Below are 21,163 nucleotides of genomic sequence, written 5' to 3'. Positions count from 1 at the left end.
ACATTTTTGGTTTTCATTGATTTTTTTCCTTCTTACTTTATTCTTTCTCTGTTTTCACTATTTTTCATTATTGCTATGTTTATCATTTGAAAACATAATCCAATAAACCAAGGAAGAGACAATCATCATATATATAGAAGCATCTCAAGAAAAAAAGATGCCCACCAATAAATAATTGAATCTAATTTGTGAAATATTGGCAGCAAATGTAGAATATTGATATTTGGCACTTCATATGACAATGAGAAAATAAACCACTCCTATAAACTCTTTTGTTCTCGTTATTGTACACATGCTTAGCTAATGTTCAGATTTTTAGGATAAATCATAAATAACCATAACCATGGTAACAATCAAGCTTATTGGGTTTATTCTGCCTACCCTTCGAGATAAAGGCAAAAAAATGGAACATGTTCTGTGGATCTGTGCACATCAAACTTTGCAATGTGTGGTACATAAAGGACAATTTAGAATATACATATATCTTGATACCTGATTGTTACATGCTTTCTCATCTCCCATGTGCACTCTACATAACATATGCATACATTACAGGCTTCAACCGTTCATGAATTTCTTCACCAATTTAACATTATCACAGAGTAAGTCAAACTTGTGACCCAACATGCTAAGCACTGCCACAGGGAAACAAATTCTAATAGCAAACAGTGAAACTCCCCAAAACTGTCAGATTGCTGAAATATATCTCTATTTCCTCTGTTGGTTAATCTTTGGATTCCAACTCACCCTTGCATTCCTCACGAAGACAGGTCATATCCTTCTTTAATATTCAAGTCTAATAAGAGCAGGTCCTCAGTTTTCGGGGTGCATTTGTCATTCTTCGCCTCCTGACTTCGTACACGATAGAGCTGAAAATCCAAATTATTATCATGAAGATTGTCATCAGATATAGCTTTCACCAACTGTTCACTGCTTTCTTCATACACATGTGTTCCATTGTCCGACAAGCCCGGAAGGTCTAGGTTAAAGTTTGTAAGTTGGGATCTGGCATTTTCTAGGCCAGCAGATCCATTTGCATCAAAGGAAATGTTTTCTTGAGCTTTCTCTAGTATTTCCTTTAAATATCTCCCTTGAGCCTCTATTCGCATCTGCAGCTTCTTCTGCACCTGATCACAGAAATAAGCATTTTTTAGGCTGATACAAGCATTTTTAACCTATATGGTACAAAGTTTGGTAGTATAAGCAGTGATGCACAACTTTTCTAACCTCAAGTTGTTCACACAGTTCTCTTTGGACTTGAATTTCATACCTGAGGGTGTCCTCAAGCGGCATTTCTTTGATTCACATAAGAAATGTTTTGAGAATGGTTAGTTAAATCATCATACAGTCTCAACTGATGAAAAAGGCACATAGAAGACACATGACAGTAAGTAATCAGTAGGATTCCGTCTTTGTGACTCTATATAAGGAACTTTGCATATATGCTTTTGGAAGGGCAAAATTAATCACAACCAAGAAAAGCTAATGATTGCTACTAACTTGTATAACTACTAATCAGATCTCACTTTTCAGTTATACTTGAGTATCTCTAGTACCAATGCCGGTTTAAGTTATGTCCTGCAAGCAAAAACAATAGTGCTTGATTTCTATATATGCCTCGTGATCATTGAGGAGTTAGCTCTAGCACATGATACCTTAGAAGTTTTTTGTTGACCATACTTAACAAATGCACTGGGACGGCAAGCATCTTCGAAGAAACTCGTTATATACTGTTAGTGGTAACTGACGATGTTTTTTACAACCTATTGCAGTAAACAAAAAAAGGGCATTTCAATCGCAGATAGTGTTGGAATTATGCCCTAGAGGCAATAATAAATATAGTTATTATTATAATTCCTGTATCAAGATAATCGTTTATTATCCATGCTATAATTGTATTGAATGAAGACTCATTTACATGTGTGGATACATAGACAAAACGCCGTCCCTAGCAAGCCTCTAGTTGGCTAGCCAGTTGATCAAAGATAGTCAGTGTCTTCTGATTATGAACAAGGTGTTGTTGCTTGATAACTGGATCACGTCATTAGGACAATCACGTGATGGACTAGACCCAAACTAATAGACGTAGCATGTTGATCGTGTCATTTTGTTGCTACTGTTTTCTGCGTGTCAAGTATTTATTCCTATGACCATGAGATCATATAACTCACTGACACCGGAGGAATGCTTTGTGTGTATCAAACGTTGCAGTGTAACTGGGTGACTATAAAGATGCTCTACAGGTATCTCCGAAGGTGTTAGTTGAGTTAGTATGGATCAAGACTGGGATTTGTCACTCCGTGTGAAAGGAGAGGTATCTCGGGGCCCACTCGGTAATACAACATCACACACAAGCCTTGCAAGCAATGTAACTTAGTGTAAGTTGCGGGATCTTGTATTACGGAACGAGTAAAGAGACTTGCCGGTAAACGAGATTGAAATAGGTATACGGATACTGACGATCGAATCTCGGGCAAGTAACATACCGAAGGACAAAGGGAATGACATACGGGATTATATGAATCCTTGGCACTGAGGTTCAAACGATAAGATCTTCGTAGAATATGTAGGATCCAATATGGGCATCCAGGTCCCGCTATTGGATATTGACCGAGGAGTCTCTCGGGTCATGTCTACATAGTTCTCGAACCCGCAGGGTCTGCACACTTAAGGTTCGACGTTATTTTATGCGTATTTGAGTTATATGGTTGGTTACCGAATGAAGTTCGGAGTCCCGGATGAGATCACGGACGTCACGAGGGTTTCCGGAATAGTCCGGAAACGAAGATTGATATATAGGATGACCTCATTTGATTACCGGAAGGTTTTCGGAGTTACCGGGAATGACGAATGGGTTCCGGGAGTTCACCGGGGGGGCAACCCACCCCGGGGAAGCCCATAGGCCTTGAGGGTGGCACACCAGCCCTTAGTGGGCTGGTGGGACAGCCCAAAAGGGCTCTATGCGCCAAGGAGAAGAAAATCAAGAGGAAAAAAAAAGGAGGAGGTGGGAAGGAAGGGGGACTCCCTCCCACCAAACGAAGTCCAACTCGGTTTGGGGGGGGAGTCCTCCCACCTTGGACTCGGCCGACCCCCTTGGGGCTCCTTGAGCCCCAAGGCAAGGTCCCCTCCCCCCCCACCTATATATACGGAGGTTTTAGGGCTGATTTGAGACGACTTTTCCACGGCAGCCCGACCACATACCTCCACGGTTTTTCCTCTAGATCGCGTTTCTGCGGAGCTCGGACGGAGCCCTGCTGAGACAAGGTCATCACCAACCTCCGGAGCGCCGTCACGCTGCCGGAGAACTCTTCTACCTCTCCGTCTCTCTTGCTAGATCAAGAATGCCGAGATCATCGTCGAGCTGTACGTGTGCTGAACGCGGAGGTGCCGTCCGTTCGGTACTAGATCGTGGGACTGATCGCGGGATTGTTCGCGGGGCGGATCGAGGGACGTGAGGACGTTCCACTACATCAACCGCGTTCACTAACGCTTCTGCTGTACGATCTACAAGGGTACGTAGATCACTCATCCCCTCTCGTAGATGAACATCACCATGATAGGTCTTCGTGCGCGTAGGAAATTTTTGTTTCCCATGCGACGTCCCCCATCAGTGGCATCATGAGCTAGGTTCATGCGTAGATGTCTTCTCGAGTAGAACACAAAAGTTTTTGTGGGCGGTGATGTGCGTTTTGCTGCCCTCCTTAGTCTTTTCTTGATTCCGCGGTATTGTTGGATTGAAGCGGCTTGGACCGACATTACTCGTACGCTTACGAGAGACTGGTTTCATCGTTACGAGTAACTCCGTTGCTCAAAGATGACTGGCAAGTGTCGGTTTCTCCAACTTTAGTTGAATCGGATTTGACCGAGGAGGTCCTTGGATGAGGTTAAATAGCAACTCATATATCTCCATTGTGGTGTTTGCGTAAGTAAGAGGCGATCCTACTAGATACCCATGGTCACCACGTAAAACATGCAACAACAAAATTAGAGGACGTCTAACTTGTTTTTGCAGGGTATGCTTGTGATGTGATATGGCCAATGATGTGATGTGATATATTGGATGTATGAGATGATCATGTTGTAATAGAAATATCGACTTGCACGTCGATGGTACGGCAACCGGCAGGAGCCATAGGGTTGTCTTTATACTAACGTGTGTGCTTGCAGATGCGTTTACTATTTTGCTAGGATGTAGCTTTAGTAGTAATAGCATGAGTAGCACGACAACCCCGATGGCAACACGTTGATGGAGATCATGGTGTGGCGCCGGTGACAAGAAGATCGTGCCGGTGCTTTGGTGATGGAGATCAAGAAGCACGTGATGATGGCCATATCATGTCACTTATGAATTGCATGTGATGTTAATCCTTTTATGCAGAACGACGGTAGCATTATGAGGTGATCTCTCACTAAAATTTCAAGACGAAATTGTGTTCTCCCCGACTGTGCACCGTTGCTACAGTTCGTCGTTTCGAGACACCACGTGATGATCGGGTGTGATAGACTCAACGTTCACATACAACGGGTGCAAAACAGTTGCGCACACGGAACACTCGGGTTAGGCTTGACGAGCCTAGCATGTGCAGACATGGCCTCGGAACACATGAGACCGAAAGGTCGATCATGAATCATATAGATGATATGATTAGCATAGGGATGCTTACCACTGAAACTATACTCAACTCACGTGATGATCGGACTTGAGCTAGTGTAAGTGGATCATGAACCACTCAAATGACTAGAGAGATGTACTTTTTGAGTGGGAGTTTGGCGAATAATTTGATTAAGTTAAACTCTAATTATCTTGAACATAGTCTAAGTCCACTTTGAATATATTTGTGTTGTAGATCATGGCTCACGCGACAGTCATCCTGAATTTTAATACGTTCCTAGAGAAAGCTAAGTTGAAAGATGATGGAAGAAACTTTGTAGACTGGGCTCGTAATCTTAAGCTAATCTTACAAGCTGGGAAGAAGGATTATGTCCTTAATGCTGCGCTAGGAGATGAACCACCCGCTACGGCTGATCAGGATGTTAAGAACGCTTGGTTAGCACGTAAGGAGGACTACTCAATAGTTCAATGTGCAGTCTTGTATGGCTTAGAACCGGGACTTCAACGTCGCTTTGAGCGTCATGGAGCATTTGAGATGTTCCAGGAGTTGGAGTTTATCTTTTAGAAGAACGCCCGGATCGAGAGGTATGAGACCTCCGATAAATTCTATGCTTGCAAGATGGAGGAAAACTCGTCTGTCAGTGAACATGTGCTCAAAATGTCTGGGTACTCAAACCGTCTAGCTGAGCTGGGGATTGAACTCCCGCAAGAAGCTATCACTGACAGAATCCATCAATCACTGCCGCCAAGCTATAAAGGCTTTGTGTTGAACTACAACATGCAAGGGATGAACAAGTCTCCCGGCGAGTTGTTTGCGATGCTGAAAGTCGCAGAGTCTGAACTCCGTAAAGAGCATCAAGTGTTGATGGTGAATAAGACCACTAGTTTCAAGAGAAATGGCAAAGGCAAGAAGGGAAATTCGAAGAAGAGCGGCAAGCCTGTTGCCAATCCGACGAAGAAACCCAAAGCTGGACCTAAGCCAGAAACGGAGTGTTACTATTGCAAGGGTATGGGTCACTAGAAGCGCAATTGCCCCAAGTATCTGGCAGATAAGAAGGCGGGCAAAGAAAAATCAGGTATATTTGATATACATGTTATTGATGTGTACTTAACCGGCTCTCGTAGTAGTGCCTGGGTATTCGATACCAGTTCTGTTGCTCATATTTGCAACTCGAAACAGGAACTGCGGAATAGGCGAAGGCTGGCGAAAGATGAAGTGACGATGCGCGTAGGAAATGGTTCCAAGGTTGATGCAATCGCCGTCGGCACAGTGTCACTTCAGTTACCGTCAGGATTAGTGATGAACTTAAATCATTGTTATTTAGTGCGTGCGATGAGCATGAACATTATATCTGGATCTTGTTTATTGCGAGACGGTTACTCCTTTAAGTCAGAGAATAATGGTTGTTCTATTTCTATGAGTAACATCTTTTATGGTCATGCACCGAATGTGAGAGGATTGTTCATATTGAATCTTGATAGCAATACGCATATACATAACATTGAGACCAAAAGAGTTAGAGTTAACAATGATAGCGCCATATTTTTGTGGCACTGCCGCTTAGGTCATATTGGTGTAAAGCGCATGAAGAAACTCCATGCTGATGGACTTTTGGAGTCACTTGACTTTGATTCACTTGACACGTGCGAACCATGCCTCATGGGCAAGATGACTAAGACTCCGTTCTCAGGAACAATGGAGCGTGCAAGTGACTTGTTGGAAATCATACATACCGATGTGTGTGGTCCGATGAGCGTGGAGGCACGCGGCGGATATCGTTATTTTATCACCTTCACCGACGATTTAAGTAGATATGGTTATGTCTACTTGATGAAGCACAAGTCTGAAACATTTGAAAAGTTCAAGCAATTTCAAAGTGAAGTGGAAAATCATCGTAACAAGAAGATCAAGTTCCTACGGTCTGATCGTGGGGGTGAATATCTGAGTTTCGAGTTTGGTGCTCACTTAAGACAATGTGGAATTGTTTCACAGTTAACACCGCGTGGAACACCACAGCGTAATGGTGTGTCCGAACGTCGTAATCGTACTCTATTAGAGATGGTGCGATCTATGATGTCTCTTACTGATTTGTCGTTATCATTTTGGGGCTATGCATTAGAAACAGCTGCATTCACTTTAAATAGGGCACCATCAAAATCCGTTGAGACGACACCATACGAACTGTGGTATGGCAAAAGGCCAAAATTGTCGTTTCTTAAAGTTTGGGGATGTGATGCTTATGTCAAAAAGCTTCAGCCTGAAAAGCTGGAACCCAAAGCGGAAAAGTGCGTCTTCATAGGTTACCCAAAAGAGATAGTTGGGTACACCTTCTATCTCAAATCCGAGGGCAAAGTGTTTGTTGCTAAAAACGGAGCTTTTCTCGAGAAGGAGTTTCTCTCGAGAGAATTGAGTGGGAGGAATATAGAACTTGACGAGGTTGTCGAACCTCTCATCCCTCTGGATGGTGGCGCAGGGCAAGGGGAAACCTCTCTCATTGCGACGCCGGTTGAGGAGGAAGTTAATGATGATGATCATGAAACTCCAGTTCAAGTTTCTGTCGAACCACGCAGGTCGACGAGACCACGTGCTGCTCCAGAGTGGTACGGTAATCCCGTCTTATCAATCATGTTGTTAGACAACAATGAACCTGTGAATTATGAAGAAGCAATGGTGGGCCCAGATTCCAACAAATGGCTGGAAGCCATGAAGTCCGAGATAGGATCCATGTATAAGAACAAAGTGTGGACTTTGGAGGTACTACCTGAGGGCCGCAAGGCCATTCAGAACAAATGGATCTTTAAGAGGAAGACGGACGCTGACGGTAATGTGACCATTTATAAAGCTCGACTTGTGGCAAAGGTTTTTTCACAGGTTCAAGGAGTTGACTACGATGAGACTTTCTCACTCGTAGCGATGCTTAAGTCCGTCAGAATCATGTTAGCAATAGATGCATTTTTCGATTATGAAATCTGGCAGATGGATGTCAAAACGGCGTTCCTTAACGGTTTCCTTAAGGAAGAATTGTATATGATACAACCCGAAGGTTTTGTCGATCCTAAGAATGCTGACAAGGTGTGCAAGCTCCAGCGATCCATTTATGGACTGGTGCAAGCATCTCGGAGTTGGAACAAACGCTTTGATGAGGTGATCAAAGCATTTGGGTTTATACAAGTGGTTGGAGAATCTTGTATTTACAAGAAAGTGAGTGGGAGCTCTGTGGCGTTTCTAATATTATATGTGGATGACATATTACTGATTGGAAACAACGTAGAGTTTTTAGAGAGCATAAAGGATTACTTGAATAAAAGTTTCTCTATGAAGGACCTAGGAGAAGCTGCTTACATTCTAGGCATTAAGATCTATAGGGATAGATCAAAACGCCTGATAGGACTTTCACAAAGCACATACCTTGATAAAGTTTCGAAGAGGTTCAAAATAGAACAGTCCAAGAAAGGGTTCTTGCCAGTTCTACAAGGTACGAGATTGAGTAAGCATCAGTGCCCAGCAACTGATGAAGATAGAGAGCATATGCTCTCCGTCCTCTATGCTTCAGCCATAGGTACTATCATGTATGCGATGTTGTGCACTAGACCGGATGTTAGCCTGGCCATAACTATGGCAGGTAGGTTCCAGAGTAATCCAGGAGTGGATCACTAGACAGCGGTCAAGAATATCCTGAAGTACCTGAAAAGGACTAAGGAGATGTTTCTCGTGTATGGAGGTGACGAAGAGCTCGCCGTAAAAGGTTACGTCGATGCAAGCTTTGACACAGATTCGGACGACTCTAAGTCGCAAACAGGATACGTATTTATTCTTAATGGGGGTGCAGTAAGCTGGTGCAGTTCCAAGCAAAGTGTCGTAGCAGATTCTACATGTGAGGCGGAGTACATGGCTGCCTCGGGGGCGGCTAAGGAGGGTGTGTGGATGAAGCAGTTCATGACGGATCTTGGAGTGGTGCCAAGTGCACTGAATCCAATAACCTTGTTCTGTGACAACACTGGTGCCATTGCCTTAGCAAAGGAACCCCGGTTTCACAAGAAGACCACACACATCAAACGACGCTTCAACCTCATCCGCGACTACGTCGAGTGAGAGAACGTGAATATATGCAAAGTGCACACGGATCTGAATGTAGCAGACCCGCTGACTAAACCTCTTCCACGGCCAAAACATGATCAACACCAGAACTGTATGGGTGTTAGATTTATTACAATGTAATTCACATGGTGATGTGAGGGCTAGAATATTGACTCTAGTGCAAGTGGGAGACTGTTGGAATTATGCCCTAGAGGCAATAATAAATATAGTTATTATTATAATTCCTGTATCAAGATAATCGTTTATTATCCATGCTATAATTATATTGAATGAAGACTCATTTACATGTGTGGATACATAGACATAACACCGTCCCTAGCAAGCCTCTAGTTGGCTAGCCAGTTGATCAAAGATAGTCAGTGTCTTCTGATTATGAACAAGGTGTTGTTGCTTGATAACTGGATCACGTCATTAGGAGAATCACGTGATGGACTAGACCCAAACTAATAGACGTAGCATGTTGATCGTGTCATTTTGTTGCTACTGTTTTCTGCGTGTCAAGTATTTATTCCTATGACCATGAGATCATATAACTCACTGACACCGGAGGAATGCTTTGTGTGTATCAAACGTCGCAACGTAACTGGGTGACTATAAAGATGCTCTACAGGTATCTCCGAAGGTGTTAGTTGAGTTAGTATGGATCAAGACTGGAATTTGTCACTTCGTGTGAACGGAGAGGTATCTCGGGGCCCACTCGGTAATACAACATCACACACAAGCCTTGCAAGCAATGTAACTTAGTGTAAGTTGCGGGATCTTGTATTACGGAACGAGTAAAGATACTTGCCGGTAAACGAGATTGAAATAGGTATACGGATACTAACGATCGAATCTCGGGCAAGTAACATACCGAAGGACAAAGGGAATGACATACGGGATTATATGAATCCTTGGCACTGAGGTTCAAACGATAAGATCTGTTGGAATTATGCCCTATAGGCAATAATAAATATAGTTATTATTATAATTCCTGTGTCAAGATAATCGTTTATTATCCATGCTATAATTGTATTGAATGAAGACTCATTTACATGTGTGGATACATAGACAAAACACCGTCCCTAGCAAGCCTCTAGTTGGCTAGCCGGTTGATCAAAGATTGTCAGTGTCTTCTGATTATGAACAAGGTGTTGTTGCTTGATAACTGGATCACGTCATTAGGAGAATCACGTGATGGACTAGACCCAAACTAATAGACGTAGCATGTTGATCGTGTCATTTTGTTGCTACTGTTTTCTGCGTGTCAAGTATTTATTCCTATGACCATGAGATCATATAACTCACTGACACCGGAGGAATGCTTTGTGTGTATCAAACGTCGCAACGTAACTGGGTGACTATAAATATGCTCTACAGGTATCTCCGAAGGTGTTAGTTGAGTTAGTATGGATCAAGACTGGGATTTGTCACTCCGTGTGAACGGAGAGGTATCTCGGGGCCCACTCGGTAATACAACATCACACACAAGCCTTGCAAGCAATGTAACTTAGTGTAAGTTGCGGGATCTTGTATTACGGAACGAGTAAAGAGACTTGCCGGTAAACGAGATTGAAATAGGTATACGGATACTGACGATCGAATCTCGGGCAAGTAACATACCGAAGGACAAAGGGAATGACATACGGGATTATATGAATCCTTGGCACTGAGGTTCAAACGATAAGATCTTCGTAGAATATGTAGGATCCAATATGGGCATCCAGTTCCCGCTATTGGATATTGACCGAGGAGTCTCTCGGGTCATGTCTACATAGTTTTCGAACCCGCAGGGTGTGCACACTTAAGGTTCGACGTTGTTTTATGCGTATTTGAGTTATATGGTTGGTTACCGAATGTTGTTCGGAGTTCCGGATGAGATCACGGACGTCACGAGGGTTTCCGGAATAGTCTAGAAACGAAGATTGATATATAGGATGACCTCATTTGATTACCAGAAGGTTTTCGGAGTTACCGGGAATGTACCGGGAATGACGAATGGGTTCCGGGAGTTCACCGGGGGGGCAACCCACCCCGGGGAAGCCCATAGGCCTTGAGGGTGGCACACCAGCCCTTAGTGGGCTGGTGGGACAGCCCAAAAGGGCTCTATGCGCCAAGGAGAAGAAAATCAAGAGGAAAGAAAAAAAAGGAGGAGGTGGGAAGGAAGGGGGACTCCCTCCCACCAAACGAAGTCCAGCTCGGTTTGGGGGGGAGTCCTCCCCCCTTGGACTCGGCCGACCCCCTTGGGGCTCCTTGAGCCCCAAGGCAAGGTCCCCTCCCCCCCACCTATATATACGGAGGTTTTAGGGCTGATTTGAGACGACTTTTCCACGGCAGCCCGACCACATACCTCCACGGTTTTTCCTCTAGATCGCGTTTCTGCGGAGCTCGGGCGGAGCCCTGCTGAGACAAGGTCATCACCAACCTACGGAGCGCCGTCACGCTGCCGGAGAACTCTTCTACCTCTCCGTATCTCTTGCTAGATCAAGAAGGCCGAGATCATCATCGAGCTGTACGTGTGCTGAACGCGGAGGTGCCGTCCGTTCGGTACTAGATCGTGGGACTGATCGCGGGATTGTTCGCGGGGCGGATCGAGGGACGTGAGGACGTTCCACTACATCAACCGCGTTCACTAACGCTTCTGCTGTACGATCTACAAGGGTACGTAGATCACTCATCCCCTCTCGTATATGAACATCACCATGATAGGGTCTTCGTGCGCGTAGGAAATTTTTGTTTCCCATGCGACGTCCCCCATCAGTGGCATCATGAGCTAGGTTCATGCGTAGATGTCTTCTCGAGTAGAACACAAAAGTTTTTGTGGGCGGTGATGTGCGTTTTGCTACCCTCCTTAGTCTTTTCTTGATTCCGCGGTATTGTTGGATTGAAGCGGCTTGGACCGACATTACTCGTACGCTTACGAGAGACTGGTTTCATCGTTACGAGTAACTCCGTTGCTCAAAGATGACTGGCAAGTGTCGGTTTCTCCAACTTTAGTTGAATCGGATTTGACCGAGGAGGTCCTTGGATGAGGTTAAATAGCAACTCATATATCTCCATTGTGGTGTTTGCGTAAGTAAGATGCGATCCTACTAGATACCCATGGTCACCACGTAAAACATGCAACAACAAAATTAGAGGACGTCTAACTTGTTTTTGCAGGGTATGCTTGTGATGTGATATGGCCAATGATGTGATGTGATATATTGGATGTATGAGATGATCATGTTGTAATAGAAATATCGACTTGCACGTCGATGGTACGGCAACCGGCAGGAGCCATAGGGTTGTCTTTATACTAACGTGTGTGCTTGCAGATGCGTTTACTATTTTGCTAGGATGTAGCTTTAGTAGTAATAGCATGAGTAGCACGACAACCCCGATGGCAACACGTTGATGGAGATCATGGTGTGGCGCCGGTGACAAGAAGATCGTGCCGGTGCTTTGGTGATGGAGATCAAGAAGCACGTGATGATGGCCATATCATGTCACTTATGAATTGCATGTGATGTTAATCCTTTTATGCACCTTATTTTGCTTAGAACGACGGTAGCATTATGAGGTGATCTCTCACTAAAATTTCAAGACGAAATTGTGTTCTCCCCGACTGTGCACCGTTGCTACAGTTTGTCGTTTCGAGACACCACGTGATGATCGGGTGTGATAGACTCAACGTTCACATACAACGGGTGCAAAACAGTTGCGCACGCGGAACACTCGGGTTAGGCTTGACGAGCCTAGCATGTGCAGACATGGCCTCGGAACACATGAGACCGAAAGGTCGATCATGAATCATATAGATGATATGATTAGCATAGGGATGCTTACCACTGAAACTATACTCAACTCACGTGATGATCGGACTTGAGCTAGTGTAAGTGGATCATGAACCACTCAAATGACTAGAGAGATGTACTTTTTGAGTGGGAGTTTGGCGAATAATTTGATTAAGTTAAACTCTAATTATCTTGAACATAGTCTAAGTCCACTTTGAATATATTTGTGTTGTAGATCATGGCTCACGCGACAGTCATCCTGAATTTTAATACGTTCCTAGAGAAAGCTAAGTTGAAAGATGATGGAAGAAACTTTGTAGACTGGGCTCGTAATCTTAAGCTAATCTTACAAGCTGGGAAGAAGGATTATGTCCTTAATGCTGCGCTAGGAGATGAACCACCCGCTACGGCTGATCAGGATGTTAAGAACGCTTGGTTAGCACGTAAGGAGGACTACTCAATAGTTCAATGTGCAGTCTTGTATGGCTTAGAACCGGGACTTCAACGTCGCTTTGAGCATCATGGAGCATTTGAGATGTTCCAGGAGTTGGAGTTTATCTTTCAGAAGAACGCCCGGATCGAGAGGTAGGAGACCTCCGATAAATTCTATGCTTGCAAGATGGAGGAAAACTCGTCTGTCGGTGAACATGTGCTCAAAATGTCTGGGTACTCAAACCGTCTAGCTGAGCTGGGGATTGAACTCCCGCAAGAAGCTATCACTGACAGAATCCTTCAATCACTGCCGCCAAGCTATAAAGGCTTTGTGTTGAACTACAACATGCAAGGGATGAACAAGTCTCCCGGCGAGTTGTTTGCGATGCTGAAAGTCGTAGAGTCTGAACTCCGTAAAGAGCATCAAGTGTTGATGGTGAATAAGACCACTAGTTTCAAGAGAAACGGCAAAGGCTAGAAGGGCAATTTGAAGAAGAGCGGCAAGCCTGTTGCCAATCCGACGAAGAAACCCAAAGCTGGACCTAAGCCGGAAACGGAGTGTTTCTATTGCAAGGGTATGGGTCATTGGAAGCGCAATTGCCCCAAGTATCTGGCAGATAAGAAGGCGGGCAAAGAAAAATCAGGTATATTTGATATACATGTTGTTGATGTGTATTTAACCAGCTCTTGTAGTAGTGCCTGGGTATTCGATACCGGTTCTGTTGCTCATATTTGCAACTCGAAACAGGAACTACGGAATAGGCGAAGACTGGCGAAAGATGAAGTGACGATGCGCGTAGGAAATGGTTCCAAGGTTGATGCAATCGTCGTCGGCACAGTGTCACTTCAGTTACCGTCAGGATTAGTGATGAACTTAAATCATTGTTATTTGGTGCCTGCGTTGAGCATGAACATTATATCTGGATCTTGTTTATTGCGAGACGGTTACTCTTTTAAGTCAGAGAATAATGGTTGTTCTATTTCTATGAGTAACATCTTTTATGGTCATGCACCGAATGTGAGAGGATTGTTCATATTGAATCTTGATAACGATACGCATATACATAACATTGAGACCAAAAGAGTTAGAGTTAACAATGATAGCACCATATTTTTGTGGCACTGCCGCTTAGGTCATATTGGTGTAAAGCGCATGAAGAAACTCCATACTGATGGACTTTTGGAGTCACTTGACTTTGATTCACTTGACACGTGCGAACCATGCCTCATGGGCAAGATGACTAAGACTCCGTTCTCAGGAACAATGGAGCGTGCAAGTGACTTGTTGGAAATCATACATACCGATGTGTGTGGTCCGATGAGCGTGGAGGCACGTGGCGGATATCGTTATTTTCTCACCTTCACTGACGATTTAAGTAGATATGGTTATGTCTACTTGATGAAGCACAAGTCTGAAACATTTGAAAAGTTCAAGCAATTTCAAAGTGAAGTGGAAAATCATCGTAACAAGAAGATCAAGTTCCTACGGTCTGATCGTGGGGGTGAATATCTGAGTTTCGAGTTTGGTGCTCACTTAAGACAATGTGGAATTGTTTCACAGTTAACACCGCGTGGAACACCACAGCGTAATGGTGTGTCCGAACGTCGTAATCGTACTCTATTAGAGATGGTGCGATCTGTGATGTCTCTTACTAATTTGCCGTTATCATTTTGGGGCTATGCATTAGAAACAGCTGCATTCACTTTAAATAGGGCACCATCAAAATCCGTTGAGACGACACCATACGAACTGTGGTATGGCAAAAGGCCAAAATTGTCGTTTCTTAAAGTTTGGGGATGTGATGCTTATGTCAAAAAGCTTCAGCCTGAAAAGCTGGAACCCAAAGCGGAAAAGTGCGTCTTCATAGGTTACCCAAAAGAGACAGTTGGGTACACCTTCTATCTCAAATCCGAGGGCAAAGTGTTTGTTGCTAAAAACGGAGCTTTTCTCGAGAAGGAGTTTCTCTCGAGAGAATTGAGTGGGAGGAAGATAGAACTTGACGAGGTTGTCGAACCTCTCATCCCTCTGGATGGTGGCGCAGGGCAAGGGGAAACCTCTCTCATTGCGATGCCGGTTGAGGAGGAAGTTAATGATGATGATCATGAAACTCCAGTTCAAGTTTCTGTCGAACCACGCAGGTCGACGAGACCACGTGCTGCTCCAGAGTGGTACGGTAATCCTGTCTTATCAATCATGTTGTTAGACAACAATGAACCTGTGAATTATGAAGAAGCAATGGTGGGCCCAGATTCCAACAAATGGCTGGAAGCCATGAAGTCCGAGATAGGATCCATGTATAAGAACAAAGTGTGGACTTTGGAGGTACTACCTGAGGGCCGCAAGGCCATTCAGAACAAATGGATCTTTAAGAGGAAGACGGACGCTGACGGTAATGTGACCGTTTATAAAGCTCGACTTGTGGCAAAGGGTTTTTCACAGGTTCAAGGAGTTGACTACGATGAGACTTTCTCACCCGTAGCGATGCTTAAGTCCGTCAGAATCATGTTAGCAATAGCTGCATTTTTCGATTATGAAATCTGGCAGATGGATGTCAAAACGGCGTTCCTTAACGGTTTCCTTAAGGAAGAATTGTATATGATACAACCCGAAGGTTTTGTCGATCCTAAGAATGCTGACAAGGTGTGCAAGCTCCAGCGATCCATTTATGGACTGGTGCAAGCATCTCGGAGTTGGAACAAACGCTTTGATGAGGTGATCAAAGCATTTGGGTTTATACAAGTGGTTGGAGAATCTTGTATTTACAAGAAAGTGAGTGGGAGCTCTGTGGCATTTCTAATATTATATGTGGATGACATATTACTGATTGGAAACAACGTAGAGTTTTTAGAGAGCATAAAGGATTACTTGAATAAAAGTTTCTCTATGAAGGACCTAGGAGAAGCTGCTTACATTCTAGGCATTAAGATCTATAGGGATAGATCAAAACGCCTGATAGGACTTTCACAAAGCACATACCTTGATAAAGTTTTGAAGAGGTTCAAAATAGAACAGTCCAAGAAAGGGTTCTTGCCAGTTCTACAAGGTACGAGATTGAGTAAGACTCAGTGCCCAGCAACTGATGAAGATAGAGAGCATATGCGCTCCGTCCTCTATGCTTCAGCCATAGGTACTATCATGTATGCGATGTTGTGCACTAGACCGGATGTTAGCCTGGCCATAACTATGGCAGGTAGGTTCCAGAGTAATCCAGGAGTGGATCACTGGACAGCGGTCAAGAATATCCTGAAGTACCTGAAAAGGACTAAGGAGATGTTTCTCGTGTATGGAGGTGACGAAGAGCTCGCCGTAAAAGGTTACGTCGATGCAAGCTTTGACACAGATTCGGACGACTCTAAGTCGCAAACCGGATACGTATTTATTCTTAATGGGGGTGCAGTAAGCTGGTGCAGTTCCAAGCAAAGCGTCGTAGCAGATTCTACATGTGAGGCGGAGTACATGGCTGCCTCAGAGGCGGCTAAGGAGGGTGTCTGGATGAAGCAGTTCATGACGGATCTTGGAGTGGTGCCAAGCGCACTGAATCCAATAACCTTGTTCTGTGACAACACTGGTGCCATTGCCTTAGCAAAGGAACCGCGGTTTCACAAGAAGACCAGACACATCAAACGACGCTTCAACCTCATCCGCGGCTACGTCGAGGGAGAGGACGTGAATATATGCAAAGTGCACACGGATCTGAATGTAGCAGACCCGCTGACTAAACCTCTTCCACGGCCAAAACATGATCAACACCAGAACTGTATGGGTGTTAGACTTATTACAATGTAATTCACATGGTGATGTGAGGGCTAGATTATTGACTCTAGTGCAAGTGGGAGACAGTTGGAATTATGCCCTAGAGGCAATAATAAATATAGTTATTATTATAATTCCTGTGTCAAGATAATCGTTTATTATCCATGCTATAATTGTATTGAATGAAGACTCATTTACATGTGTGGATACATAGACAAAACACCGTCCCTAGCAAGCCTCTAGTTGGCTAGCCAGTTGATCAAAGATAGTTAGTGTCTTCTGATTATGAACAAGGTGTTGTTGCTTGATAACTGGATCACGTCATTAGGAGAATCACGTGATGGACTAGACCCAAACTAATAGACGTAGCATGTTGATCGTGTCATTTTGTTGCTACTGTTTTCTGCGTGTCAAGTATTTATTCCTATGACCATGAGATCATATAACTCACTGACACCGGAGGAATGCTTTGTGTGTATCAAACGTCGCAACGTAACTGGGTGACTATAAAGATGCTCTACAGGTATCTCCGAAGGTGTTAGTTGAGTTAGTATGGATCAAGACTGGGATTTGTCACTCCGTGTGAACGGAGAGGTATCTCGGGGCCCACTCGGTAATACAACATCACACACAAGCCTTGCAAGCAATGTAACTTAGTGTAAGTTGCGGGATCTTGTATTACGGAACGAGTAAAGAGACTTGCCGGTAAACGAGATTGAAATAGGTATACGGATACTGACGATCGAATCTCGGGCAAGTAACATACCGAAGGACAAAGGGAATGACATACGGGATTATATGAATCCTTGGCACTGAGGTTCAAACGATAAGATCTTCATAGAATATGTAGGATCCAATATGGGCATCGAGGTCCCGCTATTAGATATTGACCGAGGAGTCTCTCGGGTCATGTCTACATAGTTCTCGAACCCGCAGGGTCTGCACACTTAAGGTTCGACGTTGTTTTATGCGTATTTGAGTTATATGGTTGGTTACCGAATGTTGTTCGGAGTCCTGGATGAGATCACGGACGTCACGAGGGTTTCCGGAATAGTCCGTAAACGAAGATTGATATATAGGATGACCTCATTTGATTACCGGAAGGTTTTTGGAGTTACCGGGAATGTACCGGGAATGACGAATGGGTTCCGGGAGTTCACCGGGGGGGCAACCCACCCCGGGGAAGCCCATAGGACTTGAGGGTGGCACACCAGCCCTTAGTGGGCTGGTGGGACAGCCCAAAAGGGCTCTATGCGCCAAGGAGAAGAAAATCAAGAGGAAAGAAAAAAAAGGAGGAGGTGGGAAGGAAGGGGGACTCCCTCCCACCACACCAAGTCCAACTCGGTTTGGGGGGGTAGTCCTCCCCCCTTGGACTCGGCCGACCCCCTTGGGGCTCCTTGAGCCCCAAGGCAAGGTCCCCTCCCCCCACCTATATATACGGAGGTTTTAGGGCTGATTTGAGACGACTTTTCCACGGCAGCCCGACCACATACCTCCACGGTTTTTCCTCTAGATCGCGTTTCTGCGGAGCTCGGGCGGAGCCCTGCTGAGACAAGGTCATCACCAACCTCCGGAGCGCCGTCACGCTGCCGAAGAACTCTTCTACCTCTCCGTATCTCTTGCTAGATCAAGAAGGCCGAGATCATCGTCGAGCTGTACGTGTGCTGAACGCGGAGGTGCCGTCCGTTCGGTACTAGATCGTGGGAATGATCGCGGGATTGTTCGCGGGGCGGATCGAGGGACGTTTGAACGTGCCACTACATCAACCGCGTTCACTAACGCTTCTGCTGTACGATCTACAAGGGTACGTAGATCACTCATCCCCTCTCGTAGATGGACATCACCATGATAGGTCTTCGTGCGCGTAGGAAATTTTTGTTTCCCATGCGACGTTCCCCATCAAGATCTTCGTAGAATATGTAGGATCCAATATGGGCATCCAGGTCCCGCTATTGGATATTGACCGAGGAGTCTCTCGGGTCATGTCTACATAGTTCTCGAACCCGCAGGGTCTGCACACTTAAGGTTCGACGTTGTTTTATGCGTATTTGAGTTATATGGTTGGTTACCGAATGTTGTTCGGAGTCCCGGATGAGATCACGGACGTCACGAGGGTTTCCGTAATAGTCCGGAAACGAAGATTGATATATAGGATGACCTCATTTGATTACCGGAAGGGTTTCGGAGTTACCGGGAATGTACCGGGAATGACGAATGGGTTCCGGGAGTTCACCGGGGGGGCAACCCACCCCGGGGAAGCCCATAGGCCTTGAGGGTGGCACACCAGCCCTTAGTGGGCTGGTGGGACAGCCCAAAAGGGCTCTATGCGCCAAGAAGAGAAAATCAAGAGAAAAGAAAAAAAAGGAGGAGGTGGGAAGGAAGGGGGACTCCCTCCCACCAAACCAAGTCCAACTCGGTTTGGGGGGGGGGGGAGTCCTCCCCCCTTGGACTCGGCCGACCCCCTTGGGGCTCCTTGAGCCCCAAGGCAAGGTCCCCTCCCTTCCACCTATATATACAGAGGTTTTAGGGCTGATTTGAGACGACTTTTCCACGGCAGCCCGACCACATACCTCCACAGTTTTTCCTCTAGATCGCGTTTCTGCGGAGCTCGGGCGGAGCCCTGCTGAGACAAGGTCATCACCAACCTCCGGAGCGCTGTCACGCTGCCGGAGAACTCTTCTACCTCTCCGTCTCTCTTGCTGGATCAAGAAGGCCGAGATCATCGTCGAGCTGTACGTGTGCTGAACGCGGAGGTGCCGTCCGTTCGGTACTAGATCGTGGGACTGATCGCGGGATTGTTCGCGGGGCGGATCGAGGGACGTGAGGACGTTCCACTACATCAACCGCGTTCACTAACGCTTCTGCTGTACGATCTACAAGGGTACGTAGATCACTCATCCCCTCTCGTAGATGGACATCACCATGATAGGTCTTCGTGCGCGTAGGAAATTTTTTGTTTCCCATGCGACGTTCCCCAACAGATAGGTCCAGGGGGAGAGGAGAAATGTGTAGCTAGTTACCTTACGGCGTCGCGTCTAGCAGGAACAACAAGAGGCGCACCGATTTGAAAGTTGATGTCCTGCGTGGTATAGTGTGATAAAAGCAGAGATGGCAGGTTTGGACTTTAGAAGGAGAAACGTTGGCTTGACTGCATCTTGATGCTGACTGTAATTAACAGTTGTAAGGTATGTATGTGTGTATGTACCTCCGCTGTTGGCCAATTCCAAGTTTGTGGATTTCTTGTTGTGCTTTCGCAGCCATTTCTGATAAGATAAAACAAGCATCGCTATGTTAATTTGAACTAAAACCACGACACTTATTTTGGATCGGAAGGAGCAAGTAGTACACCACTGGACTGGACTGCGAAAGAGAAGAGAAGACAAGAGCAGGAGTGGAGCAGTTTCTGAACAAACATGAAGGTGGCTTTTGAGGTGGTACAGAGTGAGGCCTTTCATGGCCATCAGCCTCAGCACTGCCTTGGGCGTTGCCTCTGTTGCAGGTCGAAATTAACAGAGTCAGTATGGAACGAAAGTCCGTTGCGTGTGAGGGATCACCAGGTTGCTCTGTGTCGTGACGAGCAAGGGAAAGAAGACTTGTAGATCCCCTCCTCTACTCAGCGTGGTGGTGATTTGAGCCGGACGGTGCTTCACTTTTGTTGTTGGCTTCCTGGGGAGGTGAAGCCGATGTTGACATCGCGCCCGAGCGACGGGATTTAGCGATCCGGTCCTCGCGAGAGGCGGATGCGCCATAGGGGAGTTGAGGAGGGAGTGGTAGAAATCTTACCGGAACCTGCAGTGGTGGAGTCCATCGACGGGAAGGGCACACCAGCGTTGACAGGTAGACATCTCGAGCGGCCTAACATCGCCGAGGTAGGCGAGGGCCATCGGGGGATCTGTGGTGCATGGCGGCACTTTGGACGGCCCGGGGCGCGACGAGCGGCGGCTGTTGGCCATCGGAGGCCCGTGGTCGTCGGAGGCGCGACATAGCCGGGGGTGGCCCTATCCCCAGAGTAAAGAAACCGCCGACAACGCCGGATCTGGACGGATATCGCCGCCGCCGCGCCGCCTCGCTTCTGCATCGCAGCCAGCCTCGACCTCCAGCTCGCTGCAGAGCCGCCGGCTCGAAGCCAAGCCGGTCCAGCGCGCCTGAGACCCCACACCGCCATCGGATCCGCGCGGAGGCTTTGCCCGAACGACGCAAACGGTCGGCGGCGAGGGGAGGAGGAGAATCGAGGAGGGGCGGATGCGATATGCGCCGGAGTGACAGCTGCCCACGGGCTTTTTTGAAAAAACAAAACGTTTTTTCCACTTAAGGAAGGACCGCGGGTTGATTTTGAAAAATTAAGGGGACTTTTCTGTAAAATTGCCACGACGGACGACAGAAGCGAACGGTGCTTTATTATTAGGGAGAGATACAGGCCTTTACCCACAAAAACGTTTAAATCGACCGTTTTTGTGGAGCCGGCCCAAGCAGTGTAATCCTAGGCACGTGGGCGTGGACGGCTGCACGCG

The 21,163-nt window shown here is 45.9% G+C and overlaps 1 protein-coding gene across 1 annotated transcript; it reads right to left on the bottom strand.

Annotated features, from left to right (window-relative positions):
- Positions 1-452: 452 nt before the first annotated feature.
- Positions 453-19,856, bottom strand: LOC123446580 (myb family transcription factor PHL11-like). Its single transcript, XM_045123157.1, has 3 exons — positions 19,673-19,856; positions 1,228-1,295; positions 453-1,127 (listed from the first exon to the last, which is right to left on the bottom strand). Exons 2-3 carry the CDS (start codon positions 1,291-1,293, stop codon positions 759-761), a joined length of 435 nt encoding a protein of 144 aa, XP_044979092.1. The 5' UTR covers positions 1,294-1,295; positions 19,673-19,856; the 3' UTR covers positions 453-758.
- Positions 19,857-21,163: the final 1,307 nt, after the last annotated feature.

Source organism: Hordeum vulgare, chromosome 4H (genome assembly GCF_904849725.1).
Source record: "Hordeum vulgare subsp. vulgare chromosome 4H, MorexV3_pseudomolecules_assembly, whole genome shotgun sequence".
NCBI classification, from domain to species: Eukaryota; Viridiplantae; Streptophyta; class Magnoliopsida; order Poales; family Poaceae; genus Hordeum; species Hordeum vulgare.
The sequence above is the reverse complement of the archived record's forward strand: the minus strand, read 5'-3'. Positions and strand labels throughout refer to the sequence as shown.